At 42.2% G+C, this 15,392-nt stretch overlaps 1 protein-coding gene across 1 annotated transcript; it reads left to right on the forward strand.

Annotated features, from left to right (window-relative positions):
- The first annotated feature begins 966 nt into the window (after positions 1-966).
- On the forward strand, positions 967-13,430 carry AKAP17A (A-kinase anchoring protein 17A). Its single transcript, XM_083735018.1, has 5 exons — positions 967-1,169; positions 3,020-4,185; positions 6,831-6,979; positions 9,696-9,936; positions 11,547-13,430. Exons 2-5 carry the CDS (start codon positions 3,424-3,426, stop codon positions 12,441-12,443), a joined length of 2,049 nt encoding a protein of 682 aa, XP_083591144.1. The 5' UTR covers positions 967-1,169; positions 3,020-3,423; the 3' UTR covers positions 12,444-13,430.
- Positions 13,431-15,392: the final 1,962 nt, after the last annotated feature.

The following is a 15,392-nucleotide window of genomic DNA, read 5'->3' on the forward strand; positions in this document are numbered from 1 at the left end:
CTCTATGATCTTAGTTCCATAGATTTATATACAGTATTTTAAAAATCTTTGTAACGTATCTTTGCCTCAACAGGAGGAATACCTGGTCTAACTTTGGAAAAGTCATTCTTGCAACTTTCCTTGGAAGTGACAAATTCCCATCGATTAGAATACGATATTTGAATCTAGGGAGTCGTGTTGTTGTTTTTTTAACTTACATTTATTTATATATCGCAGCTGTGCTTAGACACCAGCGCGATCCCACTCACTCAGAATCAAAAAGTCGCAGACTACTAGCAGCGAAAAAAGGCACCCGTACTCCTTTTAATTGCGGTCTTGCTTTGTATGAATGGCTTAAAAATAATAATAGTCCTACCGGTGCAAATTCTAAAGCAAACGCGATCCATTGCCACGATGCTTCAAATTTAGAGAACGGTATGATTGAGAATTAAAGAAAAGCAAGAACATGCTGCTAATACTGTATTGAGCGTCAGGCTGGCTGAGGGACGTACAAAGTTGAAGTGGAGCAGCAATAAAACTGCTAGCACATTTGCAAAGCCAAGCAGGGTCCGGGCTGCTTTCAAATTGGATGCTGAGATTCTTGCATTGCAGGGGGTTGGACTAGATGACCCTCGAACCCCTTCCAAGTCTACGACTCTGTAAAATGAGACCTGCTGATTTTTTTTTTATTAATAACCCCAAGATAAAACACTCATCACATTGCAGTTGAAGCTCTAGTTACCCAAAATTATTCCTCCTCCGCAGCCGCATGCATGCAGGAGGAGCCGCGCGTCCCGCCGACCCGCGAGCAACTCAGAAAACTTTTCCCTCGCCGTCTTGAAACCTGAAGTGCGCGTCACGCGTGTCCCTCTACATTCCGCGCTCGCCGTCTCTCTGTGTGCACCAAGCCCTTATAAGGGCATTCCCTTTCCTCTATAGCGGGCGTGCTACGTGCCCGCCCTTGTTTATCTCGGAGGAAGCGGAAGTGCTTTTGTTTTGGTGGCGCTGGGCACTGTGGGAAGGCCGGTGCGGTGCGCGCGTGCGCGGTAGGCCGGACCAGAGAGAGAGAGGGAGAGGCGACCGCGGGTTACCCTGGAGAGGAGGAGGAAGAAGACGGGCGTCGGCGGCGCGGGGCTGGTCCTTCCTCCTCAGTTTGGCGGAGGCCAGATGTGCCAAGGACCGGGCGCGCGGTAGGTGCCTCCTCTCGCCCACCGCTCCGCCTGTAGCCAGTCGCCCACAGTGCGCGTGTGCTGTTGTGCGTGTGTCAGGACCGACACGTTTCCTGGGTGCGTGTCTGTGCGGGAGACGCCAGCCTGCCTTCGGGCCCGTTGTGGCACTTAGCCCACCGCCCCGCCTGCGAAAAAAGCGAATGTCCTCTGCTCAAGTTCTCTATTCTGTGCTCATCGCCCCCCCCCCCCTTTTCCCCCAACAGCTCCTTTTTCTAAGCCTGCAGCCCCAGCACGACGTCGGCTTTCTTTCTTTCTTTCTTTCTTTCTTTCTTTCTTTCTTTCTTTCACCAGGCTCCTTTCACCTGCGCCCTCCTTTCCAGGGGCTCAGGCCACTAGGCTCCCCTGCCCTTCCTCTGGAGTCAGAATGGGAAGAATCTTTATTTGCATCAGCCACTAGCTGTAGCAATAAAATAAAATGTACTGAAGATAGAGGTAAAAACTTAACCATAGAAAATACATTTTGGGGGTTTGCATCCATAAGCCTTCCTCTGGTTTCATTCTCACAGCAGCACTGAGACAGGCTAGAGCCGTTTTCTAGTCCATGGCCAGGTGGGGGTGGATGTGAACCCAGGTCTCTCCCGCTGGCCTTAGTGCAACACACACTCCCTGTGTTGCATATTGTGCGATCGGTCTTTTTGTTTCGGACCTGGAACCCTTCTTGGGCACCAGCCCGAAAAGTGGGGTCTACCCGATTCATTGCCCAATTTCTTCTTCCTTGTGTTTTAGGGAGTGTGCACTGAATACTGGGAGCAAACTGGAGGTAGCTGTCACCTTCATGCTCCCAGGAGACAATCTGGCTGGCTTCTGTCGGAAACAAAATGCTGGGTTAGATAGGCTTTTTGGCCTGAGCCAGCATGACTCTCCTTACATTCTCCTGCTTTCCCCATTGACCAGCATGCAATCATATTATGTAGTTGCATAATTTAATTTTATGATGTTAAATTAATTGTTACAGTAATTGAAAGTAGAATATATTTATTCACCTTTTACAAACAGTAAAATAGTATTAACTTGGATTACAATGTAGTAAATTCTCTTTTTATCTTAACTGTTGTAGTTAATTTCTAAGTTAGGGTTGCTGAAACTTGTTATGTTTCATACAGGTAATGCTAATGAAAATATTATCAACTTAGGCTGTAGTCCTAACCCCATTTACCTGAGAGTAAGCCCCATTTAATTCAGTAGGATTTACCTCTGAATAGACAGGGTTAGGATTGCACTACTTGTCAGTTGGATGTATTCTCACTGTGTAACAATAGTTTGTAAATTTTGCTCTACATAGCAGATATATAATTTACATGCTATACTTAATACTTTCCCAGAAATCATTTTACAGTGGTGCCCCGCAAGACGAACGCCTCGCAAGACGAAAAACCCGCTAGACGAAAGGGTTTTTCTGTTTTGGAGGCGCTTCGCAAAACGAATTTCCCTATGGGGTTGCTTCACAAGACGAAAAAATCTTGCGTCCCCCAGCGGGTTTTTTTTGCTTTTTTTGCCCTTTTCCTAAGCCGCTAAGCCGCTTATCAGCTGTTCCGCTGATAAGCCGCTTAACAGCTGATCGCTGGAAGCCGCTTGACAGCTCTAGCACTAATCCGCTAAGCTGTCAATGGGCTTGCTTCGCAAGACGAAAAAACCGCTAGACGAAGAGAATCGCGGAACGGATTAATTTCGTCTAGCGAGGCACCACTGTATAGTAACTTTGGCTTTGAGGTGTTTGCTGCTCTTCAGGGCTTCATTAACTAAAAATAATCCTGTGTTTGGTTTAATAGGATGGAAAGTAAGACTCTTAATTCATTTGTTTCAATTTACAGATTTCTGGTTTCTGTATCCACTCGAATTCATCTCAGTTGTGATGCATCAAACAACCTGCAATGAATTTGAAACAAAAGACTACAGCTGTTTCTCTGCATCTTCAGTTTCTCCTTCTTAAACACTCCTTCTTAGTACCCATCACACAGCTTTGCAGTTTCTCTGCTTGCAGCTGGAGCACAGAAGTGCAGTGTGTTTAAGAAAGAGCATAATATTTTGTTGTGGACTCTCTATATATATTGTTTTGATAATTTTTAACAGAGGACTAGTTCTTAAGCCTTTGAATGCTGCTTTCAGGAAACTGTTAAAATGATCATTTATTCTAAGAAAGGAATCACTTTCTGCCAGTGTCTAAATCACAGATAAGCCTACTATCCCTTGTTTGCTTGTTGTCTTTTTTGTAGCTATGGCAGCTGCTACAATAGTTCATGACACATCAGAAGCAGTGGAGCTTTGTGCTCCTTATGGGCTATACCTTAAGCCCATTACAAAAATGACCATCAGTGTGGCACTTCCTCAGTTAAAGCAGCCTGGGAAGTCTATTTCAAACTGGGAAGTGATGGAAAGGCTGAAAGGAATGGTGCAAACACATCAGTTTTCAACCTTACGGATATCTAAAAGCACCATGGATTTCATCCGCTTTGAAGGAGAGGTAGAAAATAAGAGTTTGGTTAAATCCTTCCTTGCATGCCTGGATGGCAAAACTATAAAACTTAGTGGCTTTTCAGACATTTTAAAAGTCCGTGCTGCAGAATACAAAATTGACTTTCCTACTCGACATGACTGGGACTCCTTTTTTCGTGATGCAAAAGATATGAATGAAACTCTGCCAGGGGAAAGGCCAGACACTATTCATCTGGAGGGCTTGCCTTGTAAATGGTTTGCGCTGAAAGACTCTGGCTCAGAAAAACCAAGTGAAGAAGTTCTTATTAAAGTGTTTAGTAAATTTGGGGAAATACGGAATGTGGACATACCCATGTTGGACCCCTATAGGGAAGAAATGACTGGCAGAAACTTTCATACGTTCAGTTTTGGAGGCCATTTGAATTTTGAAGCTTATGTTCAGTATGAGGAATATGCAGGTTTCATCAAGGCTATGAACGCTTTACGAGGGATGAAGCTGATGTACAAAGGTGAAGATGGCAAAGCAGTGGCTTGTAACTTAAAGGTGAGATACTGTTGAGCTGTTCCTAGTAGAAAATTCTTCAAAGAAACATTGCATGTTCTTTTCCTTTATATTTTGATGAGCTGGTGCTTAAGTTACCAGTTTTAGGTGCATGCACCCCATAGTGAACATTTAAAGGCACTTATTTTAAACATTTGTATGCCACCTTTCCACAAATGGTACCCAAAGCATTGCCCAGCTAAATGGTGTGGGGAATGTAACTTTGAATATGACAGAAAGAGCAGCTTGCAAAGAAAATGTCACAAATTATAGTAACTGTGAAGTATGAATTGGGGGAATGTGCTGTCACTAGTTCTTAACAAGATATAGGCATACAGTTTATGACTTGTAATGATGTAGCAGACATCTGAAAGACTAAATATATAGAGCAGCTGCCAGTGCAGCTTCTCTTTGTGCAGCAGAAATCCACTTGCACAAAAGTGCTTCTGGTTTTCTTAGAATCATAGAATCATAGAGTTGGAAGAGACCACAAGGGCCATCGAGTCCAACCCCCTGCCAAGCAGGAAACACCATCAGAGTACTCCTGACATATGGTCGTCAAGCCTCTGCTTAAAGACCTCCAAAGAAGGAGACTCCACCACACTCCTTGGCAGCAAATTCCACTGTCGAACAGCTCTCACTGTCAGGAAGTTCCTCCTAATTTTAGGTGGAATCTTTTTTCTTGTAGTTTGGAACCATTGCTCCGTGTCCGCTTCTCTGGAGCAGCAGAAAACAACCTTTCTCCCTCCTCTATGTGACATCCTTTTATATATTTGAACATGGCTATCATATTACCCCTTAACCTCCTCTTCTCCAGGCTAAACATGCCCAGCTCCCTTAGCCGTTCTTCATAAGGCATCGTTTCCAGGCCTTTGACCATTTTGGTTGCCCTCCTCTGGACACGTTCCAGTTTGTCAGTGTCCTTCTTGAACTTCTTATTTCTTCTTGTCTTGTCCTTCTTATTTCTCCTTCAGCAGCATCCCTGCCCCCCTAAAAAAAATCTGCTCCAGTAGTGGGAGGATAGGAAGGGAAGCCCTGTTTCCTGTATGGATGCCCGCTTACCCTACATTTGATCTCACCCATAGTCTATTTTAAGTCAGATGATCTCAGAAAATACATTAAAAGGATATCCAGTCATTTTCTAAACCTGAGTACTTTGTGGCATCCTTCTGAATTGCCTTTTGCGTTGCTTCCTGTGCTTCATTCTGTGCTTACTTTTTGAAGTTCGTGCCCTTTTCCTAGGCCCTATCGAAGCATGCTGTTTCACACACTAGAGAGAGTGGGGACATGTTGCCTAGCTGCTTCTCCATTATATTCTAGTGTTCACCTTCTAGTTCTCACCTGTGCCTACCCTTGTTCTCCGTCTCAACGTAGGGATGGAAATATCTGTAGCAGGGAGCTTGCTGCATTCATAGAGGTTCCCTATGGGATTGAAACTCTACGTGATTCTAAATTGCACATGCATGTGAGTAAAGCAAGCTCCCCACTGCACATATTCACCATCCAGGGAAGTAGAAGGGCATGGAGCCTAGTATGGGGACATGATGGGGGCTGGACCAACTGCTGTGTCTCCAGTCTCCCTTATATTATTCTAATTGCATTGGGGAGATGAACACCCAAATAGGGCTCTGCTGCGTGTGGGAACAGAGAGTAGGAGTGACATAAGAAAATATGCTAAAGTTGTCTTGTGGGAGACTGATGTTTGGTTGGTTCATACACTATATCATGCAATTCCCAATTTAAAATGAAAGATATTTTGCCAGTCCATGTAATCATGATTTTTTTGCCATTCATGTAATCATAACACTGAAAAGAAGAGCAATTGTTCGGGCATTATTCATGTTTATCTTTCCAGCTGATTTTTTTTAATAGTATATAATTCCCTGTTTAATATGTTCTGTTAAAGAATAGAGTGAACTCTATGTGAAATTAGAGTTTGCATTTAGAAGTAACAGTATTTATCTAGTCAGCAGATACTCAGTTTAACTAGAAAGCATGTGGGTAAGTTAGTGGTCTTAACAGTATGAGTGGGCATCTAGGAAAATAGTTGGATCAGCCCCTCAATTACTGGGAATTCGCTGTTATCTGCATTACAATATGGTTTCAGGCATGCAACCTTTGTGTTCCTTTTGAATGCAGTCCATTGCAACTGTAATAAAAAGTCTTATGTGAGCATTTTGAATAGTGATGCATTCAACATTAGAATCTTTCAGTGTTCCCATTTTATGGGTGGATTAATTGGAATTGTATTCACATGCCACCTAGTCAAGAATGTCCTCTGGTCCTTTTGCTTGTTCTTCCTTCTGAGTAAAGGACAAGTAAACACTAGGAAGCCTCTCCTTTACAGTTCAAAAATCTTGCAGGGCTTTTTTGATAATTACTTAAGGAGGCACACTGTGGCAAAATATGAGAACCACTGTCGTTCAGGACTGTTAAAGGTTAAGAATGAATATCCTTAACCGTGATAATATACATTAAGTTAGAGTGTCTACTAGTGTGGACAGACCTGATGTGGCTTAGTTTTCAAGCTTCTGTAACTGGTAACCACAAGTGTTCCATTCTAAAATGCACAGTGAAATCAAATGGAACACTACAAAATCTGTCTGTGTACTTTAATATGAATACTTTTTGTACTGTGTCTGTAAAAGGTTTCATTTGATTCAACAAAACACCTGAGTGATGCTTCAATTAAGAAACGTCAGCTTGAAAGGCAGAAGCTCCAAGAGCTTGAAAAACAGAGAGAAGAACAAAAACGTAAAGAAAAAGAAGCAGAGGAAAGACAAAAAGAGGAGGAAAGGTACGCTTCCTTCCTAAGAAATAACAAGCTGTTAACGTTTTTGTACTTGTAAAATGTAACATAGTTATTTCTGTTTTTATTATTTTGGGCAGTTTATTACTTAGAGATGTTTTGAATATTGTAAACCATTTGTATTTTGCTTTATGTAAATGTTTACATTAAGAAGCCATGCACTGGGGTGTTTGATACAACCTTTTGGGAAATGCTACTATTCATCTAGAAAGCACAACAATAGACTGTTCACTGTTGCTTCTGGCAGTAAAACCAATCTAAGAAAATAACAGTTTCTGAACAAGGCCTTTTCCACTTTCAGCTAATTAAGCTTAACACACTTGATCCTGTTAATATGTGTCTTTAGTTAAGCTCCTGTAGGTCTAATGTGGAGTAGCCAACGTGGTGATCTCAAGATGTTGTTGGGCTAGAACTCCCTTAGGCTCCAGCCATCATGGCTAGTAGTTTGGGATGATAAGGGTTTATAGCCCCACAAAATCTGGATTGACCATGTTGGCTACCCCTGGTCTAGTACAATCTGTTTAAAGCTTCTGATAGAACACCAAGCTGCAGTCTTTGATGAAATTACTTCAGAACAGTTCCATTGACACTGCACTTGTGAATGGTTACTCTGTACATTTCTCTTGAGCATCTTATTTATCAAAGTGTTACTGAGCATGTTACGAATAAGGCTGGTATATTTTGTTGGGTTGTGGGTGGAGATAATTAATATGCCACCAAACATGTTTAATTCCATGATTCTAGACCATGGGGTGATACCATTTAGTCATACTCAGAGGACACCCATTGAAATAAAGTCCACTGATTTCAGTGGTTCTGTTTTGAATATGGATAGCATCAAATGGCTTTCAGTAGCTCTTTGATACTCTTGGCAGTGTTCTATTGCAATCAATCAATCAATCAATCAATCAATCAATCCAATCAATAACAAAGCTTTATTGACACTACACCACCTGTGTGCAGTGAAATTAAACGAGCCCCCCTCCCCCCCATACATTCAGTATTGTTCGCACAGTGTGTGCTTGTTGGAAGTCAATTGCACCACTATTTTTTTCCATTCAGCAGCCCAACAGCCCACGGATAAAAACTGTTCTTTAACCTGTTGGTGCGGCTGACTATACTTCTGTGTCTCCTGCCTGAAGGTAGGAGATTAAAGAGGTGCTGGCCAGGGTCTGAGTCATCCCTAAGAATTTTCCTCACTCTTCTGAGGCAGCAGTCCCCTGCGATGTCATCTAGCGAACTCAGGGGACAGCCCATGATGTCATGTGCTGTATTCGTCCCTCTGTAGGGACTTCCTGTCCGTGGCTGTCAAACCAGCGTACCACATTGTAATACAATATGAGAGGACATTTTCTGTTGTGGACTGGTAGAAGGAGATCATCAGTTTTTGTTTGATATTGTTCTTTTGCAAGACCCTGAGGAAATGGAGTCTCTCTTGGGCCTTCCTAACCACCTGGGTTGTATTGATTTTCCAAGTGAGGTCTTCACTAAGGTAGACTCCCAGGAATTTAAAGGAAGAGACTATCTCCACAATGGGGCTGAAATACAATGGGGCTAGTTCCCTTCTCTTCTCCAAAAGTCCAACACCATCTCCTTTGTCTTACTGTTATTTAGGTGCAAGTTGTTCTCTAGGCACCATGTCGAGACTTTTTGAACCTCCCTATACGCTGATTCATCTCCACCTGTAATTAGACCCATTATGGTGGTATCATCTGCAAACTTAATAATTACAGTAGATGGATTGGATGAGATACAGTCATATATACAACGAGTACAGGTAGGGACTCAGCACGCATCCCTGTGGGGTACCAGTGCTGAGCTTCAGAGAGGTAGATGTAACAGGCCCAATCCTCTATCTGTGTGCGATCGCTCAGAAAGTCTTTAGTCCAATCACAGATGGTAGAAGAAAGGTCCAGGTCCCTCAGTTTTTTAATAAGAATGTCCGGAAGGATGGTATTAAAAGCCGAGCTATATTCAAGAAACAGCATTCTGACATAATTCTCCGGTCTCTCCAGATGACTCGCTGCAAGGTGAAAAGCTGTGGCTATGGTATCATCTGTTGACCTATTTCTCCTATAAGCAAACTGGTGTTCATCAAAATCCGGTGGAAAACATGTCCTAAGTTGTTGAAGAACCAATCTCTCAAAGCATTTCATCACTACAGATGTTAATAGCACAGCTCTTGCAGACTGATGGCTTTAGCTGCAGAAATTACACCCAAACTTATTGATGCAGAGCTAGCTTTATGCCAGATAGAAAGCATGGCATCTATCCACAGCATATCAGAATGTGAGCAGTTCTTCTCACACCTTGCATTACCACCTTCCTGATGAAAACAGGTGTTTTAATGGCCAATTCTGTTAATGTGCATTCGACTTAACAAATTAGGATGTGATTCATGGTGTTCTTGATACCACATTCTTATCCATAAAATGATTAAAATAGTATCAGTTCTGTTTTACCTTCTTGTTGTGGCTTGGGAAAATATTTAGAAATGTTGCTTTTTGCTCATTATGGCTTTGTTTCTTACTTCTGTTTTGTAAGACTTCAATCCTTAACTTGGAGCAGTCCTTTGAAATTGGTGAGGTTTAACCTCCAAATGAATTTGAAGCTGTTAGTAGTAGTTTCGTTTGTTTGTTTGAAGAATTCTTTAAAACCCTTTAAAATTGTACCTATTGCGACTGACTGCAATCTTTATCCTTAGGAAACAGAAAGAACTTGAGGAATTGGAGAGAGAGAGAAAGAGAGAAGAGAAATTGCGCAAAAGAGAGCAGAAACAAAAGGATCGTGAAATTCGTAGAAACAAAAAGCGGCTTGAAAAAATACAAGCTGAAGAGCAAAAAAAACTACAAGAGAAAATAAAGCTTGAAGAGAGGAAGCTTCTCTTAGCTCAGAGAAACCTTCAGTCTATTCGATTAATTGCTGAACTGCTGAGCAGAGCGAAGGTAACTGGTTGTTTGTTTTTAAGGTTTGGACATGTGTGCATGGGAAAGCAGTATAAAAAACCCCCAGCAGCTTATAAGTGAGGATTTGATAAATCTCTCTCTCTCTCTCTCTCTCTCTCTCTCTCTCTCTCTCTCTCTCACTCACACACACACACACACACACACAAATTTCTTCTCTCTATTTTATAATGATGCCTCTTCAGTTACTCCATTTTAAATAATGCTCATAGCACTTTGCTGTTAGCATTGTGTTTTAGCTAGGCCCAACCCTGTCTTCACTCCTCTTTCCTGTTTGAGGGACAAATAGGCTACTGTGTTTTCCAACATCATAAAGCTGAACCAGTGTGTGATGCAATCTGTGGAAAAGGGACTAAAACCTATATCCAGGAAGCATGCAAAGGACCTGGGAGTTGTGTCTCCCTTTATCCAGTGCCATTACCTTAGTTTCTCCAGTAAGGGATCATTGACCAGCCTTGGGATAATCATGAAGCTTGCTGCATCAAAGGCTTTTCTGAGTTCACAAGAATGCAGTTGTTGCATTTGAGGAGTGAAGGTTGTTATGTGTTTGTATCAAGGACCTTTTCATGTATAGCTTGTGCTCATTTGCCAGGTTTAGGACACTGATTTTGCTTCTGTGGCACAAATAACAATTTGTCAGTTTCATGAGATAACTCTGCTTATAAATTTATTTAGGACCTGAATAGTAATTTACAGAGACTTGAAATCCTAGGAAAATCTAGCAATTCATTCAAGGAGAATAAAAAAAACTAAAATAAAGTTCCGACTTTCCTTAATCTCAAGCCTTTCTTAAATCTTAAAGTCTTCATGTCACCAAGTTGTCAACAGTGCAAAATTATTTGTTGCAAAAGTTGATCAGTATAAAGTAGAGTTTATCTTTCGGTCCTTTTGAGCTTCTTCGTTGGGTTGTTCAGACTCGTTTCCTAGGAACTGATCTGCTTTTAACCTATTTCAGAAAGGCTGCTGGATTGCAATTAGCAATTTAAGAATGAGAAGCAGTAAATCTGCTACGGTTCTGTCCTTTAGTGTGTTGGTGAGTGTTGAGATGGGCAATTATTTTTGGCCCTGAGAGTTGCATTTGGTGGGTGGAGTGCACACACACTCACATGCAAGCTCACAAACCTTTCTTTCAGCGAACCCAATGGGTACACACACCCTTTGTCCATGAATTCTCAGCTCCTCCCAGTGCCAGTCAGCTGAGCAGCAAGAGAGATCCTATCACATGCCTCCCCCTTCTCCAGTTCATTGGCTTGGGCAACGTGCTCCCCCAGCCCATCAGACAGCTGTTTGGCAGGCTGAGGAAAGCACTATTGCAATAGGCGGTAAAGGGAATGGTGGAGGAAGCCCTTTCTACCTATGTAAATTGTGTTCCCTGCATATACCTGTTTGTTGGGCTGATGGGGCGTATTGAGTTGGGCTGTAGGGAAGGTCTCTGTGGGATGCAGCCTGCCTACTTGTGGTCTGTGTAGTTCCCTTTTTGGGGAATAGTTTCCCTTCTAACAGTTCTCTGAAGTTGTGCAACGTTGACCCTGCCATGGAATGGGTATATTTGATATAGAACTAAGGGAAATCTCTTCTCTCTATCCTTTTAGGCAATAAAGCTTATGGAACAGGAGCACAACGAGGAAAAAATCCGCCTTCAGCACTTGGAAGAAAGGAGGAGGCTGCAAGAAGCTGAACTCCGACGGGTAGAGGAAGAAAAAGAGAGAGCTCTTGGACTGCAGAGAAAAGAAAGAGAGTTGAGGGAGAAACTGTTGAGCAACCTAATGAATAAGAAGGTAGAAGAAACCCATCTGAAGAAGAGTGAAGCTAATGCACTGCACCCTATGCCTTTGAAAGTGCTGGTGGGTGTTCCCCATTGTGTTGCATCTACTTCCATGCAGTCCCCTTTAGCCAAACCGATGCAGCTCTGTCCTAGCAGCATAAAGGCTAATGAAAGTGTGAGCAGTCAGCCAAAGTACTTAAATGGAAGCCTGCATGAGGATGTTCTCATCAAAGACACTAAGATTAATGTCAGTAACAGGGACACTGTTTCCGATGAAAGTAGTTCAGGTGTCCTTTCATGCATTCCTACAAATCAGCAACACAAGACCACCCCAGACCGTGAGCAGAACACCTGCAAGAAAGACTTGCTGTCTGAGCAAGGCAAATGCAATAGGGAGCCAAGCAAGGGGAAGACTCGCTCGTGCAGAGACATGGGCAACCATCATAGCAAGGATAAGACTGAAAAAAGCAGGCACAGAAGAGACTTGAGTAGCGATGATGAAAAATGTAGGAAAGAAAGGCGCCTCCATAAGAAATACTCTGCGAAAGGGAGCAGTCCTGGCCTGAGGAGCTTAAGTCGGGAATATGCACGGCACAGGCGATCCTTAAGCAGAGACAGGAAGGAAGATAAGAGAGGGCGCAGTCATGGCCACAAGAGCACAAGCAAGAAACAAAAGCACCGGAAGAGATCTTTGAGCAACCAAAGAAGCACTTGGAGTAGGTAATGAAGGACTTGGCCTTTTGTAAGGGCTATCTCAGAAAGGACTGTAGTGGAGCTCTCATTATTCGGTCCAGGGAGGAAAAGAAAACTGATTGGGACTTCTTTTTTTTACTTGAATTTAGTTTATGGAGTCCAATACATATAGGTGCGCTTTTCAGAAATATTTTGGGGGCTTCTTTTATCTGTCAGCAATGTGTTGGCTTTCTACAGTGCTCTAAATTCTGATCGTTCTTGCTCACGCTTTTTCTGTGATAACCAGCCTAATTAGGCATTCAGCATTTCACTTCATTTTCAAAATTATTGGGTCCTTTTTCATTTCTAAAGATTGCAGCCACAGCAATCTTTTGTTTAGAGACTGGCATGTGTATGTTTCTGAAAGGAAATGTAAACTTGACACGTTGACCTACTTGATTCACAGGAAATTAGTAATTCTATCCAGGATTTTTTGCTATCTTAATTGGTGCTAGATGCAACCATATTTTTTATACACTGCTGTGATGCCTTCTTTGCTATTATGACAATTGCAAACTTGATAGATTGTTACAGGGCCCGAATAGACATTGTGTTTGCTACTTTACAGATTTTGTTCCATTTTGAAGGAAATATGCCAGGGTTTTGGAGCCTTTGGAAAGCAGATACACAGGCTGCTGTAGTTTTAGTATTCACATTTGACCTTTTCTTTGTTCAAACCATTGGTTGAAATATTCTTCTACATGCAATTCCACAGGTGTCTATTTTGAAAGAGGGGCCTTCCTGCTAAATTATTTTTATGTGCTACGTTCAGGTTCAGAGTTGTACTTTCTCTTAAGTAACTTTTAAAATAATATCTTTGCTTCTGAAACTGAAGCTCGGGAATTTCCCCAAAATATTAACGTTGCAGTGCAAAACCAGCTTTTTTACCATCTAATGGTAAAACCACAGAAGCCATTGCCAGTGAACCCAAATTACTGTTTCGTATTTCGGTACATTAAAAGATATATACACCGTTAAATATGAATTGGTTTGTCTTTTGTTTTAATAACTGATTATGCAGAATCCTTAACATAAAGTGGTTCTATTTTAAAGTTACTTCTCTTTTACAAGATAATTTCATTCTTATCTGCTGTTTTGCTCTTCCCAGAAGCAGGAACGTTCCCACTGTTCTTTCATATTGATGAAGATTTTTGTTTTATTTCCTGCACAAAAACTTTTTCCCTGAGGTCACATTTGACCTTTGGCATAATACTAGAAATCTCCTTTTTGTTTCTGTATTTCCAACGATGCCTTGATCTTATTGTATATAATATTTAATACTTTTCGTGGCATTTCAGTTTAATGTAGCTGTATCTACATTAAGGGACACGGGTGGCGCTGTGGGTTAAACCACAGAGCCTAGGACTTGCCGATCAGAAGGTCAGTGGTTCAAATCCCCGCGACGGGGTGAGCTCCCGTTGCTCGGTCCCTGCTCCTGCCAACCTAGCAGTTCGAAAGCACGTCATGTGCAAGTAGATAAATGGGTACCACTCTGGCGGGAAGGTAAATGGCGTTTCTGTGTGCTGCTCTGATTCACCAGAAGCGGCTTAGTCATGCTGGCCACATGACCCGGAAGCTGACTGTGGACAAACGCCGGCTCCCTCAGCCTATAGAGCGAGATGAGCGCGCAACCCCAGAGTCGGTCACGACTGGACCTAATGGTCAGGGTTCCCTTTACCCTTTATCTACATTGAAGCATGATCTGACCTAAACTGTGGGGTCAAAGGATTTCAGATATTATTTGCTCACGTTTTCTTTTTTTGCATCCAGAATTTCACAAATTTGAAAGCTTGGGGGACAGGACCTCAAATGCCCTGTTTCTGTGTGAAGCTGTTCATCCTACGCATAGCACTTTGCCATAGTTTCCTTTTTGCAACCATGTTAGCTGTTGTACAGCAAGATCCCCTGACCCTCGTGAGTAGTTGTTCAGGGGCACATGGGCTGCAGTGGTAAGAGCAGGCTAGGGAAGTCCTGCTATCTGCCCAGAAGCCACCTCATAGTCTTCTGGAGTCTGGTCAAGTTTGCACTTGCACAGGAAGTACTCCACAGTTCCATGTGTGCCCCTTGATGGTGGATAATAGGTATCCTAATGCTTCAGTCAAATTTTCTAGCCATGCTTGCATTTGAGAACATCTGTGCACCTGCATATCCAAAATGAGATCAAGCACTGCTGACAGTGCTCTACATACTTTCTGGCTTCTGTGCTATGAACTTAAAAGCAACATCTCAAATTACAGGGTTTTTTTAAAAACATGTTTTTTGAGAGTAGCCACCACATAACTGCTGTGGCTTTCTTTTGACCTAAGTAGCCTTGAATGAATTCACCCTCACTTAGCCTTTTTCCCCCTTTGCCATCTCTGATGGCTTTAAAAGAGATACTCCTGTTAACACAAATTTAGCTGTGAACTTCTAGCCCTCAGGCTAATTGGGCCAGGTTCTTAAAAGGTATCACCATGAACATAGTTGCTTTCGCACATTGCATTTTATTTTTTTTGCAGAAAACAATTTGTGACACTGGTGGTTTTTTCAGCAGTTCTAATGTTGAGCATTACCTAATTCAGGCGAGAATTTTCTCTTAGAACGAAATGAGCGTGTTTACAAGCTAAAACCCACTCCATCCACTTCACACAGTAATGTGCACAATGTTGCATAACCAGATGCAGATTAGAGCCATGTCTGGCATACAGATGTACTGTAGATTGATGAAATGGAGCTAGAGAACAAGGGCGTTTTTAAGAAAATCAGAGTGAATTAGAACATCCAAAACAGTAGCTCACTAATAAAAGATGCTTTAGTCCCTCAGCCCTATATTTTAATGTTTGTAGTTTGACACATGCATCAGAAGAACATGGGATAGTTGGACTTGCATCAAAGAAACTAGGGTTCAAATCCACATGCAGCTTTGAAGCTCAGCGCACTTTCTCTCTGAACTTAACGTACA

This window comes from Podarcis gaigeae, assembly GCF_964106915.1.
Source record: "Podarcis gaigeae genome assembly, chromosome: 4".
Lineage (NCBI taxonomy): Eukaryota > Metazoa > Chordata > Lepidosauria > Squamata > Lacertidae > Podarcis > Podarcis gaigeae.